Source organism: Ctenopharyngodon idella, chromosome 3 (assembly GCF_019924925.1).
Source record: "Ctenopharyngodon idella isolate HZGC_01 chromosome 3, HZGC01, whole genome shotgun sequence".
NCBI lineage: Eukaryota > Metazoa > Chordata > Actinopteri > Cypriniformes > Xenocyprididae > Ctenopharyngodon > Ctenopharyngodon idella.
Genome location: NC_067222.1, coordinates 13,819,448 through 13,832,587, shown reverse-complemented (window position 1 = coordinate 13,832,587; position 13,140 = coordinate 13,819,448). Strand labels below are relative to the sequence as shown.

General features: G+C 36.7%; 1 protein-coding gene across 2 annotated transcripts; it reads right to left on the bottom strand.

Moving 5' to 3' along the window:
• Positions 1–719: 719 nt before the first annotated feature.
• LOC127509987 (testisin-like) lies at positions 720–6,214 on the bottom strand. 2 transcript variants are annotated; one of them, XM_051889428.1, is made up of 6 exons: positions 5,774–6,214; positions 4,207–4,227; positions 3,953–4,118; positions 3,606–3,874; positions 2,974–3,122; positions 720–1,542 (listed from the first exon to the last, which is right to left on the bottom strand). In XM_051889428.1, the coding sequence occupies exons 1-6, from the start codon at positions 5,841–5,843 to the stop codon at positions 1,252–1,254; spliced, it is 966 nt and encodes a 321-aa protein (XP_051745388.1). In that variant the 5' UTR covers positions 5,844–6,214; the 3' UTR covers positions 720–1,251. The 2 variants fall into 2 exon arrangements, with proteins under 2 accessions (XP_051745388.1, XP_051745389.1); XM_051889429.1 differs by lacking the exon at positions 4,207–4,227.
• Positions 6,215–13,140: the final 6,926 nt, after the last annotated feature.

Genomic DNA, 13,140 nt, shown 5'->3' with positions numbered 1-13,140 from the left:
GAGGAGCACAATCATCATGCTTACATTCTCAACCATTCTCAACCAATCTCTTTCTCACTCAGAAACTGGTACTGCAAGAAATCATCCCTGTTGAAGAAGAACACGTTTCCATATTTCATGTTGCCATAGCATTTAGAAAATAGTTATTTTCACAAAAAAAAACTTGCTCACCTGAAGAAAACAAAAGATAAAGGAGCTTGGATTGGCTAGATCTATATTTGATCATGTTTATTTGATTAAGAATATTTTGGATGTTTCTAGTCTTTTGACCAACTGGATTGATTTCTTTAGATCATGAAAAAGCATTCGACAGGGTTGGAATATGTTGTAAGGATTTAGTTTTGATAAAAGTTTTATTGACATGATTAAAGTTTTGTATCGGGACATTGAAAGTGTTTTAAAAGTTAATGGTGGTTTGAATGTCCCTTTTAAAATTTCACGTAGAATTAGACAGGCCTGTGCTTTGTCAGGCAGGTTATACGCACTGTCTATCGAACCTCTAGTAGTTAGAATCAGAAATTTAATTGAGGGGTGGGAATTGCCTTTTTCTGGAGTGTCTTTTAAGTTGTCTGCTTATGCAGATGATATAGTTATTTTAAAAAAGGGTCAAAAAGATTTAGAAGTTTTACAGTCAACGTTTAAAGATTTTAGTTTGATTTCATCTGCTAAAGTAAATTGGACATAGTATTTGTGTACACTACTGATTAAAACATTTCAGCAAGATTTTTGTATGTATTTATTTTGAGGACATTAATACATTTATTCAGTGAGGATGCATTAAATCGATCAAAACTGACAGTAAAGACAAAACATTTTTAAACTTTTCAATATTTTTGAACTTTGTATTCATCAAAGAATCTTGAAAAACTGTATCAGGGGTTACACAAAAATATTAAGACAGTTTGATACATTTCCTAGGTCAGTTCCTTCTTTTGTGTTTATTCTGTTTAGACAGTGTGACTACAATTTAAGATAATTATATTTACAACAGCCAGTATCCATGATCACACTGCAGAGCTCCAGACCTTATATGGGTTATGCATATTGGTTGTCAGACATATAAGCTGTAATATAATCTGTTTCATCAATAGCTGTCTATCTTTACTATTTATGCAAACAACCTGAATCTCAGACAGTAAAAACAATAAGAATTAAACTGCTAATTTCTCACATTTCTCATATTATGAGAGCATGCACAGTATACTTCATCATTTCATCAAAGAACCCTGAGAGTTTCTGTTCAACCAATCTTTAGGAAGAGAGAAAGAGGGAGAAGGTGAAAGGAATAGTGGAGAATGTGAGAGAAAGGGAAAATAAGTGGAGGTTGGGTACACTTCTGAAGTTGGAGTTGGAAGTTGGATTGAATTCAACAAATCCAGGTGGGTTGCTGCCCATGTAAGACTTGATCCAGTTCTGGTACTGAGAGACTCTGGCAAACACACTGGGATATTTGGGTTCAGCACATCCTATACCAAAACTCACAATGCCGGACTGAATCCACAGAGAGTTTTTCTTACTGACCATTGGACCTCCAGAGTCTCCCTGTATTCACAAACATTCAGCATTTATATCTCTGACAATATACAGTGAACAACTGTTATAGACATAAGCATGCAATAGTTGAGACATGTTGATAACATTTTGAGACTGTCTTAAGAACTAGTTTGACTTAAGGCAAGCTCACACTACATGACTTTTAGCTGGATTTTGCTGTCGCGGACAGATTTCCAAGTTCTGTGACAAAAAGCCCGGATCGACAAATTGGTGGTCATTGCGTTAGGCAATGCTTGTTCAGTATGAGCAGGTCAGTGATGTGATCTGAAGTCTCCAGCAGTCACAGACGCTGCTATATTTTCAAACCTGTTTGATATGGGGGCAGTTGTGGCCTAATGGTTTGAGAGTCAGATTTGTAACCCAAAGGTCGCGGGTTTGAGTCTCAGTACTGGTAGGAAATGTAGGTGGGGGAGTGAATGAACATACATTTTTATGTAAAATAGAAATCTTTTTTAAAATCGAAATAAATTGCCTTTCCACTATACTTAACACTGATATATTTTATTTACTATCAGTTTTTTTTTACTATCAGTTCTTTTATTTACTATCAGTTCTTTGTTGAACAGACATGTACAGACATGTCTGTTCAACAAAAATTCTTCCCAATTTTCTTTTTTGTCTTTTTTCCTGCAAATGACTTGAACAACGAGCATAAGCATCTTTCTAAAGTCTCACATGAATTCATGTGAGAAAACATTTTTTGCATTCTTGATCTTGTAGATCTTGTAGTTTGTGCACCTTATCAGTGTTGTGTTGTGTATGACAAGAAGACGAGAAAACTTGATGTGTTGTGTGAGCACCTTGGCGAGTGTATAGTAGTCTTGTAGTCCTGTAGTGTGAGCTTGCCCTATCTATCAAGTGGTAATCAGTCCTACTTTTTGTATTCAAATTAGACCTATGGGTAACACTTCAGTATAGGGAACACATATTCACTATTAACTACGACTTTTCCCTCAATAAACTCCTAATTTACCGCTTATTAAAAGTTAGTAAGGTAGTTGTTAAGTTTAGGTATTGGGTAGGATTAAGAATGTAAAATAAGGTCATGCAGAATAAAGCATTAATATGTGCTTATTAAGTACTAATAAATAGCCAATATTCTAGTAATATGCATGCAAATAAGCAACTAGTTAAAAGACCCTAAAATAAAGTGTTACCGACCTATGTTTTTAAGTAACTGACTTAACAGAAAAGTTATGAACAGTCTTGCAGAAAAATATTAGATGATAGTTTATGCAACCGGCCACAGGTGTAGTATCAAAAGCAGTCGTAGTGTACGAGTTCATGATCGGTGGAGTAAACACTGGGCTTACATAACCACTAGGTTGGCAGTCTAAAGTGTGCAGGTGACCAAAATTGGTAGTGTTTCGTAAATTGATTTGGATTAAAAAGTGTTAAAATGAACAACTGTTATCTTACCTGACATGAACCTTTTCCTCCCTGATTTAACAATCCAGAACAAATCATATTGCTTGTGATGCTTATGTTGAACTCTCCATAAGCTTTAAAACAGTCACTGTTGTTCACAATGGGTATCATCACCTCCTGCAGTGTATCTGGAACCTGGCCTGTGACACAGATCAGAGGACACATTTTATGGCTTTCAAAAAGATTTCTAGTTAAATTGTTGAGGTTTACACACTGTAAAACCTGATAAGTTACAGTAACTTAAACCATTTGAGGACACAGTTTGCCTTAAACCATTTAAGTTTTAAAAAATAATAAATATGAGTACTGTAACCTCATATACATTAACATAAAGTCACTTATATTTTTGTGTTGGTTTAGTCAATCATTAGAGTAAACTCAACTTAAAGATTTTAAGTTCATTGCACACATTCAGTTTGAGTTCAGGTAACAAATCTAACTAAGTTTTAACAACTATATAGCTATTTCAATGGTTTGAGGAAACCAGTTGCCTTAAATGGTTTAAGTTCATCAAACTCAAGGTAATAAAGGTACCTAAGACTAAGCAAAAACTAACATTGGTACAAAACAATGGTGACAAAATTGTTTGTATTTGGTTAATTGCCAAGCGAATGTTTCCTCACCTCCAGATTGTAGCCTGCCCCATCCAGTGACCCAGCTCTCTGTACCTGCATCAAATACACTACCAGCCGCCGCCAGACAGACCGGCCTAATGTAATCAGAGAAATTCACAGAAGAGGACAGCTCGATCAGTGCTATGTCATTGTCAATAGTAGAACCGTTATAGTTAGGATGGGTGATGATTCGACTCGCTGTCCTGGATGTCTCATTAGGGTTTGAGCCGGATTGGTTCAGACGGCCGAAGTACATCAGTGTGTCAGACACACCAAAACTGTAAACAGAGAAAGTCTGCTTTAATCTCACTATTATCAATCTACAAATGTATCTTGAGCTTTATTTTTCTTCATACTTCTCGAAGCAGTGAGCTGCAGATAAAACCCAGTCTTTAGTGATCAGAGTCCCGCCACAGTTATGGCCAAAGCCGATGACATGAATGCTGACTTGCCACGGCCAAGACCCTGCTGTCGCATTCTCCCCTCCAACAATCCTGCTGCTGAGAGGAGCTCGACCACATACTGATGAGAGAAAGAAGATATGAGATTTCCCAGCTAACATGCCTCACATTCTGACACATTCTGTTTGAAACAAGATATGACAACTTACCATCTAACTGGCCGACGGAACCTGTGTGTTTAGACAAAGACAAAGTAAGTAGACAATCATGCAGGTAGGGCTGATGAACTGGTTTGTGTAGACCACAATCACTGTTTCACCTTTACATCAGCACTGGCACATACTGATATGAAAGAAAGATAAAGTCTTTCACCTGAACAGTGGTGTTTATTGTTTTTAGCAAAAAATACCTATTCATTTCATATGACTTTGAAATCATTTAAGTAATGAACCTAAATTAGGTCAGTTTCATAAGTATGTGAATTAGATACTTCTGAATTTCTATAGGGTTATTTCTGAGTTTTTAAAATGGCCATAAATTATTAGGTGAAAGTGATTTGGATGGATGGATGAGGACCCAAACCCCAAAATGTAGCTATATTTAAACAGCTTGCATAATCTGTACTAAATATAAAATAGTGTGCTTGTCTTTGTGTGCGTTTTTCAAACAATGTGTGAGTAGTTTGATCAAGTATTTTACAACATATTACAAGTGTTACGTCCCGGTAGTTGTGTGCCTCTGTGTTTTCTCTTTCTCTCCTTCGCTCTGTCAATTTTCTTAGGAATGTTTTTGCAGCTAATATAATAATATTTAATAACAGTAGTCATAATAAGCATATTTCCAGTACGTGCCTCATTGTATCGTCAACTCTCTCATCAGACTTCTTGGTAATCCTCAACAAACTTCGACATTCAGTTGGACCGGCTCCTTTAATTCTTTTTGAGTCGGATGTGCTACTTTGGCTGTGCGTCTTGCGTCATCAACCCGGAACAAAATTTCAATTCGGTTCGATTAGTGAACCAGCACTGGTACCACTTTGGTACCACTGTTTCCTCCTGTGGGCTTATTATTTTGTTGTATTGCATACATACATTTGTATAGCCTATATATTTTCCCTTTTTCCTTTTATTATTAGTATTGTTATATCTTGCTTTCATTAATTGTAAAATATACTACATTTGCTGGCACTTTTGTATAGCATATTGTCTCTTCCCATCATCATTACAGCACATATGGTCACAATCTCAATGTTACCTCTTCTAAACTTAGACCAAAATTAGGAAGTTGTATTACAGTATATGTACAGTATTTTTTACAGTATATTTCAGTATTTCAGACACTATTCATTCTTTTTTATTATTATTGTTATTTTCCACATTTTAGAATAATTAAAGTCATCAAATCTATAACTAAGATAATACTATGGGGTTTATGTAGTGACCAAAATATTAAACAAAACAAAACAAAACTATCTTCAAAGTCACTCAACTGCATCTGATTCTTGAGATCCTGGAATTTACATGAATTAAACCCATCCATTAAAATACATAAATTATGCATTTGTAAAGAAATTCATACAAATGCAGAACTTGTGTTCATCTAAAACTAATTTCAAGCATTTAAACAAAGTCTTCAGGTTTTTACAATCATAAGAAACATAAATTGTCAAGTGTGTTTACAGAGTCAGGAATTCAATGTTTTGTCAGTTGTTAATATATTGAAACAAACATTATTAAATACATCTTTGTCATGTTATATACTTTTGTAAGATCTTACCTGCTATGTAGAGAAGTATGATTCCAGCAACACTCAAAGCTGTGTTAAACTTCATAATTATTATTGTCATCTATGATCTGACTGCTGTTTCCTCGACTGTCAGCTTTCTAATGGAAAGTAAAGTGAGTACCACTGCATTTATCTAGAGTTCTCTGCCCCACCCCACTGCTACGTTCATCTCTGACTAATTTGTCCAAAAAAAAAAAAAAAAAAAAAAAGCTTAATGCTTGAAGTAGTAAAACTGTTTAAAGTTCACCCGTGTTCACTTTATTGGGACACTGTGATAAAAGAACACTAACTAATATGACATCTACTAGGGGTGTAACAGTACATGTATTCGTCCCGAACTGCTGAACTATATAAAAAAAAGACCAGATACACAGAGATTGTGTTTCCCTGTTTATGAGACAGTTGCTGGTTTACCTTGAAAGAGAAAAGACCTGCATGTCATAATTCTAACCTACTTGCATGGGAACCTACAGTATATATATGGCCACAATGTGAGAAAATCAGTATGTGCATTCAACATTATTCATGCTTATTTAATAGAAGAACAGTCAATCATCTTTAAAGATTCTTCCGTTATCAGGATTTCAGGCCTGGAGATATGTAGAGCCATAAGTGAAACTGACTACATTATGACCCTTTGAAAAAAAAATTTGAAGTATGAAACTGGAATTTTTACAAGAAGTGGATGCTCGCTGGTTTCTCCACAGTCACACGACAGGTAAAAGCAGGAGCAACAGTTTCCATTAAGTCACATGGGAATTATACCTTTTGTTATATCAAGATGAAAACACTGAGTCTATAAAAGCTCCACTCTTCCCACAGCGCTAACCCAGTGTCATTGAAATGGTTCTAAATCACCAAATAATTTAACATTAAATGCGCTCAAGTCTCCCCCTCTTCTCATCTTGCCCAAAAACACACACCTGTAAAATAATACTCCATTTCAACATTTTATACTCTCCCCATTAGGTCCCATGCAAAGCACAATGGGAACTACAACTTCATGAATGTCAACAGCAAAAACATTTTCAAGTGCTGTTGAACATACTTGATTAGCTCATGTTCACCCTATATTATTTAATCTTGTACACTGTACATTTTAGATGTACAGTTATTAAAAGGAAAGAAATCAAGAAGAGAAACAGTTTTGTTGTGTAGATGACAAATAATGTGAGTACATCAGAAAATCTTTGTTTTCCTGTTTTAGTGTGCTTTTATGAAGAGCAGATTATACATTTATAACCTACACGGTATAATTCACCTCGATATAGTGTGGCTTATGGGAACTGTTTTTACCCGTTGTGTGACTGTCAGTGAGCATCCTCTTCCTAATTCCTATTCATTCTTCAAATTTTATCAAAGGATCATAACTACACGTTCACATAACTACACAGTGTTAAGACAGTTCTGCACACCCACGGGCCTGATAACCTGAAACCTGTTAACACACGAATCTTTAAAAATGACTGATTGTTCTTTACAAGTATGTGGAATGTGACGAAACAGTTAGCTCACGAGGCGGGACGAGACACGAGACTGGGTTCATGAGAACGAAACGAGACAAGATTTTTGCATAGTATTTTTAAAAAATCCTCAATGACAAAATTCATGTCTGGAAAAATAATCTGCAGGTGCATTTGAAATGTTTTAACTAATCATCTTGTAATGAATGTCAATTCAGTTCTACTTCATGAGTATGAATTATCATATGCAGTAAAATACAACAATACTCAAGCACTGTAAAAGCTTTTGCCACAAACTCAACTGACTGCTTCTCTCCTGTATAATTTTACATGAGTCTCTTCAGACTTCGACGTTGTGAACACATCTGGGGGTCGGTTCCTTTTCTATTTATATATATATATATATATATTATATCTTGAAAACATGAAAGATTCGACAAAAGCTTGAGCTGACAGTAGCTTGAGATAGGACAGAGATGTAAATTTAATACACAAACAATATCTATAAAACTTTAACAACCTCGTTTTTAAAGGGTAAATTTAAATATTACTGAGTTAGAACTCTATTCTTATTTAAATTAAAAAGTACTCTAATTAGCGACTGGCCGCTAGGGACAGGCTCCAAAAGAGAGCAGAATCTCATTGAGTCCCATGTTAAAATGGGCAACTTTACAGCAGAAAAAAAACATGTTTACAGCCTGGATTAAATTGTGGTTTTAGTCTATACAGCTAATTTTCATGACAACTCTGAGGGGGGTGATATTATTTATAACTCATCCGTTTAAATTATATTAAGCCTTAAAGTTCTGCATAATTAAGGGCGTGGTCACTTGAGTGACAGGTAGATTGTCTGTGAGCCGTCATGTTACCTCAGCTAATTCCAGCCGCTGAATTTGGCATCTCAGCCGCGTTTGTGCTTTTTTTCGGGATTATTTTATACAATTATAAAATAATAATATATACAATTATAAATTAATATGGCTTGCTGCGTTAATGGTCGAGACTCGAGACAGATGTGCATCTGTGTACATGTGCACTCATGCGGAAGATAAACAGAACACATGTTGTTGGATCGTGGCATTGGCTAAAAGTTTTGTTCCTGAGTCTGAGATTTACTACAGTGGCGGGAGGATATAAAACAGCACAGCTTGGATATTTAACTGCTGCATTTTGAAAAATTATACTTTGGACACGGACTCATTTGTTTGTGAGATATATACGATCATATACAGTTTTATAACATGAACGCTGCTCAGGTTGCATAATTTCTTGAAGAACGATGATGGAGAGCAGATCATTCAGAAGAAATGTGATGCAGACAATGGATAATATATCAATATTTCATGGATTTAACGCTTTTGTGGACAAAAAGTACTGTTTTTTGTTTTTCAATGGACACTCATGAACATTTTACCCAAGTGCAACGGATTGGATTCATCTCGCAATTTCTATTTCATTATAAAGGTATGAAGTCCCGTTTGATTTTTCATGTTGTTATTTGCACACCCAAATTACAATTACTGGTGCTGGAGTGTCACGTATAGTTTTGGGTTTTGTTCATGTTTTCTTGTCTTTTATTTTGTAGTTTGGTTTATGTTGCTTGTTTGTTTCATGCTTCCCTTGCTCCTCATGTTCTCCCTTAGTCTATGTGTCATGTTCTGATTGGTTGGTTATGGTCATGTGGTTCTGAGTTCTGTTCTGTCTTAGTTCTTGTATTTAAAGCCATTAAAATTAGCTGTATAGACAAAAACTACAATTTGTACCAAGCTGTAAACATGTTTCTTTCTGCTGTAAAGTTGGGCATTTTAACATGGGACTCAATGAGATTCTGCTCTCTTTAGGAGCCTGTCTCTAGCGGCCAGTCGATGAATTGCAGTTTAAGTCATTTCCATATTGGCTTCAAGAAAAACAGGGCGAGGTTGCTGCTTGGTTTATACTACAAAGGTGCGCGCGGCGAAAGTGACGTCATCGCGGTGTGCATGGTCGTACGCGTTGAAAACGTGATTTGTGAAATTTTGGGGGGTCTCAAAAAATATTGACAATGTGTTATTTTGACGTGGATTATTATGTGTAAAATTGCAAAAATATCATTCATTCATTCATTCATGACGGCGATTTAAACCTGATTCACTTCAATAAAGATAACTATACATGCTATTCTTGTCATGAGAATCAAGGTGTGGGGGCGCTGCGGTGCAAATTCCACTCATGTTTAGTACGTTAACTCAAAGATTCGTGGAAAAAATATAAATGTTGGAGGCCGTTGATCTACGCGTGAAGTCCTTGAAATCCATTCTGCAGTTAGCATCATATAGCCACCATGGCAAAAAGAACACAAGGCAGTTTAATTAATTTTGGTTTTACTAAGAAATTGTGTAGTGATGACGTTAATAGCACGACCAATTCACCTGCTGTAAGCCCTGTTAGCACACCTCCCGCTGGGGTGACAACGCAAGAAGAAGCTGAAGAAATAAAGTCCTCTCTGGCTGAAGATGGTGGTGGTAACAGCTCGTCAGAGGCCAGTCACCATCCTAACCCCTCTTGCTCCTCTCTCCCGTTAAACTCACTTGTCTGGTGAATGGATTAATGGGGAAGTAAGCAGCACTGCTCAGAACAAGCTGTGAAAAAAGATATATAAACATAGGGACAGCATTGCACACAAGAGGGCCATTGAAGTGGCATTGACTAAGCAAAAGGCGATTCTGCCAAATAAAGTAATTGAGGTGAATTCCAAATTAATGGAGGAGACCGCAACATCATTCAGGTCCACCTATATGGTGGCTAAGGAAAGGCTGTCTTACAGAAAGCTCACCCCTTTAATGAAGCTTCAGGAGCTTAATGGCGCATAAATTGTCTAACTCCAATAGAGTTTAGAATGTCTGTAAATGCCAATCCTAATGCATCTTTTTCATTATCTACATGGATATTAAAATCACCAACAACAAGGACTTTATCTGCAGCTAGTACTAACTCTGATAGAAAATCAGCAAATTCTTTGATAAAGTCTGTATGGTGTCCTGGTGGCCTGTATACAGTAGCCAGCACAAATGTCAAATGGGATTTGTCATTTACATTACATAATGTTACATAAAGCACCATCACTTCGAAGGAATGAAGGGAGGATTATCAGATATCTTGAAGAGACACCACCCAAAATTCTCATAAGTTTTCAATCTTCCTCATAGTTCAAGAGACTGCTGTGAAATTGAGACCATTTTACAAATTGCACAGAAACATTTAACCCTCAAGTGTCCTTCATATAGCACAGGGGTGGCTAACCCTGGTCCTGGAGAGCCTCAGTCCTGCAGAGTTCAGCTCCAACCCTGATAAAAACTCGCCTGCCTATAGCTTTCTAGCAACCTTTCAAACCTTGATTAGCTTGTTCATGTGTTTTTGATTAGGGTTGGAGCTAAACTCAGGACTGTGGCTCTCCAGAACCCACGTTTGCCACCCCTGGTATAGCAGCCCTTAATTGGTGCTTCGTGAACAAATTTGGGCACAAAGGTCTCAGGTGTAATCCTACATTTTTTTTAAAATAAATGTCCTTTAATTACTATCTTCGATAAAATAAGAACTATCAATTTATGTACTTTTTTGTGATTTTGGGGGTATTTTTAATTAATTTACGTCTAAAAGTACCATATTTTTATGTAAAATAAGCTTATTTTTATGATCTATATTTAATATTTATTTTACTTAAAACTTAAATAAGTTCAGACAGCCAAAACCTAAAAATGTGGTGACTTTGGTGACATGTGATGGTATAAAAATATCAATAGCCACTATATGGCTGTAGTACTCAATGGCTGCATATAGGCTGAAATCTATAAATCATTGTTGTAATGAACCTAACCTCTCAGAATTTTTAAAAAACTATTTATGTTGTGAGAGACTATACAAAATACGCTTACAGACAAATGATATAAGGAAAAGACAAAGTAGGAGACAGAGAAATTATTTATTTCTAAAAACATCAAATTTCAATAACTCAAAAGTACCAGCACATCGAGAATGTTGTGTAGACTCACCCCTTCATTTATGTGTGTGATCTGCATTGTGTTGGATTTATTAAATATAGATAATAATAAAATAAAGAAAACATTGCTCTGAATTATAGTATTCCCCATTCATTTCCTATGGTGTCGATTTTTGTCCATGAAGGACCAATTAGGCTGTGTTCACCCTTGGCATGTTTAGTTCGATTAAAACGAACCCTGGTGCTATTGCTCTGTTAGTGCGGTTCATTTGAACATGTGTGAACGCTGCCATCCGAACCCTGGTGCGCACCAAACAAGCGGACCGAGACCGCTGAAAAGATGGGTTTCGGTCCGCTTCCAAATGACATGACTGAAGTCAAGTGGATTAAACTATGAAGAGTTATTGATGAAGCATTTACAGACTGACTGAGAGTTTAATGGTGTAAAGCTGTCAGTAGAAATGAATGAATAATGTTCCAGTGATTCTGATGCTGTGCCAACTGGATCTGTTCAGTTCAAACAATGCAGCGTATGAACAACATCATCATCATCGTCATCACATTATACTTGAGCTGCACATCACAGAAATGATGAATATGTGCTGAACCCCATGTGAACTTCCACTGTTCCACAAGTCTGTCATCTATTACCATTTTATTTCAATCTCAAGGTCTCAGGAGGAAACAATGGCTGTTGCGACAATAGGAACAATTGTTGTATATTTTGTTGTAGTAGGGACCTGAAGGGGGAACACACCCGAGAATAAGCACATGTGAGATGTGTGTAGAGGTTCCAGATGTTTGACTTTATTGAATAAAAGAGACATATGAAACATGGTGGGAGCGTAACGGCTGTCCACTGCTCCGGCTGTCTATCACGGTTTGCAGTGTGTGTTCACTAATCATGACTCTGCTCCTTATGTGTGTGTGCACTATCTTGGATGGGTTAAATGCAAAGGACAGGTTCTGAGTATGGGTTACCATACTTGACCTTCACATGTCACTTTCAAAGCCATTGCGGGAGCAGCGGTAGAAAAGGTGTATGCTGTCAGGTAAGATCGACATCAACACGGCAGTATAATCACATGCAAATTCTGTGGTAAAGAGCATGAAATGAATAAACAGAAATGACCAGCTTTTGGTAAGAAATGCAAAAAGTGTGTAAAGGCAAATCACTTTGCAGTTGAATGTAGAGCCCAGCTGAGACAAGCAAACCATAAATCAGTACACAAATATCCAGACATCATCCATATTTAGCAATTCTGGATCACAGAAACACACCAACACATGGATTATCAACTAGCCGTCGCACTAAGACACGACTACCCACGAAAACCAGCCTCCTGCAGCCAAAGACTCAAAATCCCTTGAGAGAATTGACAGCAAACCAACAACAGCAACAAACATACTTTAACAGATCAGCCAAAGACTAAAACAAGGTGACTGTGAGAATACAAGCATTCGAGCCTCATAAGATCTGGAGAAGGGGCACAGTGGTGAAGCCCATCGACTCGAGATCCTACAGTGTCCAGCTGGATTCTGGAGGTGTTAAAAGGAGAAACAGGGACCATGAAATGACCCTATGACTCTGACCAAACAGAGACTGTTGATCTTGACAACACAAAAAACACTGAAACTGCTGACGTTCAGTCACAACTCACCACCACTATGGAGAAATCAGATGCAAAGCGCTGTACAGTCAGACATCCCAGCATCTGTTTTCACAAAAGCAGGACTTTTAGTAAAGAAACCTCGACACTTAAAATATGAAAAAGGTGTAAAAATGTCACATGGAAAAAAAGGAAGAATTGTAAAACTGCTGTGATTTAAATATGAAATCACTGTATGGATGTTATAAGGAAATGGTAGATTGTTTTTGTCTTTAACATGAATTAAGAGTTTTGTTTGGAACGTTAGTT

Coding starts and splice junctions, on each gene's coding strand:
- LOC127509987 (XM_051889428.1), bottom strand. CDS start 5,843: ATGACAATAATAATTATGAAGTTTAACACAGCTTTGAGTGTTGCTGGA. Junction 4,119..4,206: donor TTCCGTCGGCCAGTTAGATG/GTAAGTTGTCAT, acceptor TTCTCTCATCAG/TATGTGGTCGAGCTCCTCTC. Junction 3,123..3,605: donor GGGCAGGCTACAATCTGGAG/GTGAGGAAACAT, acceptor TCTGTGTCACAG/GCCAGGTTCCAGATACACTG.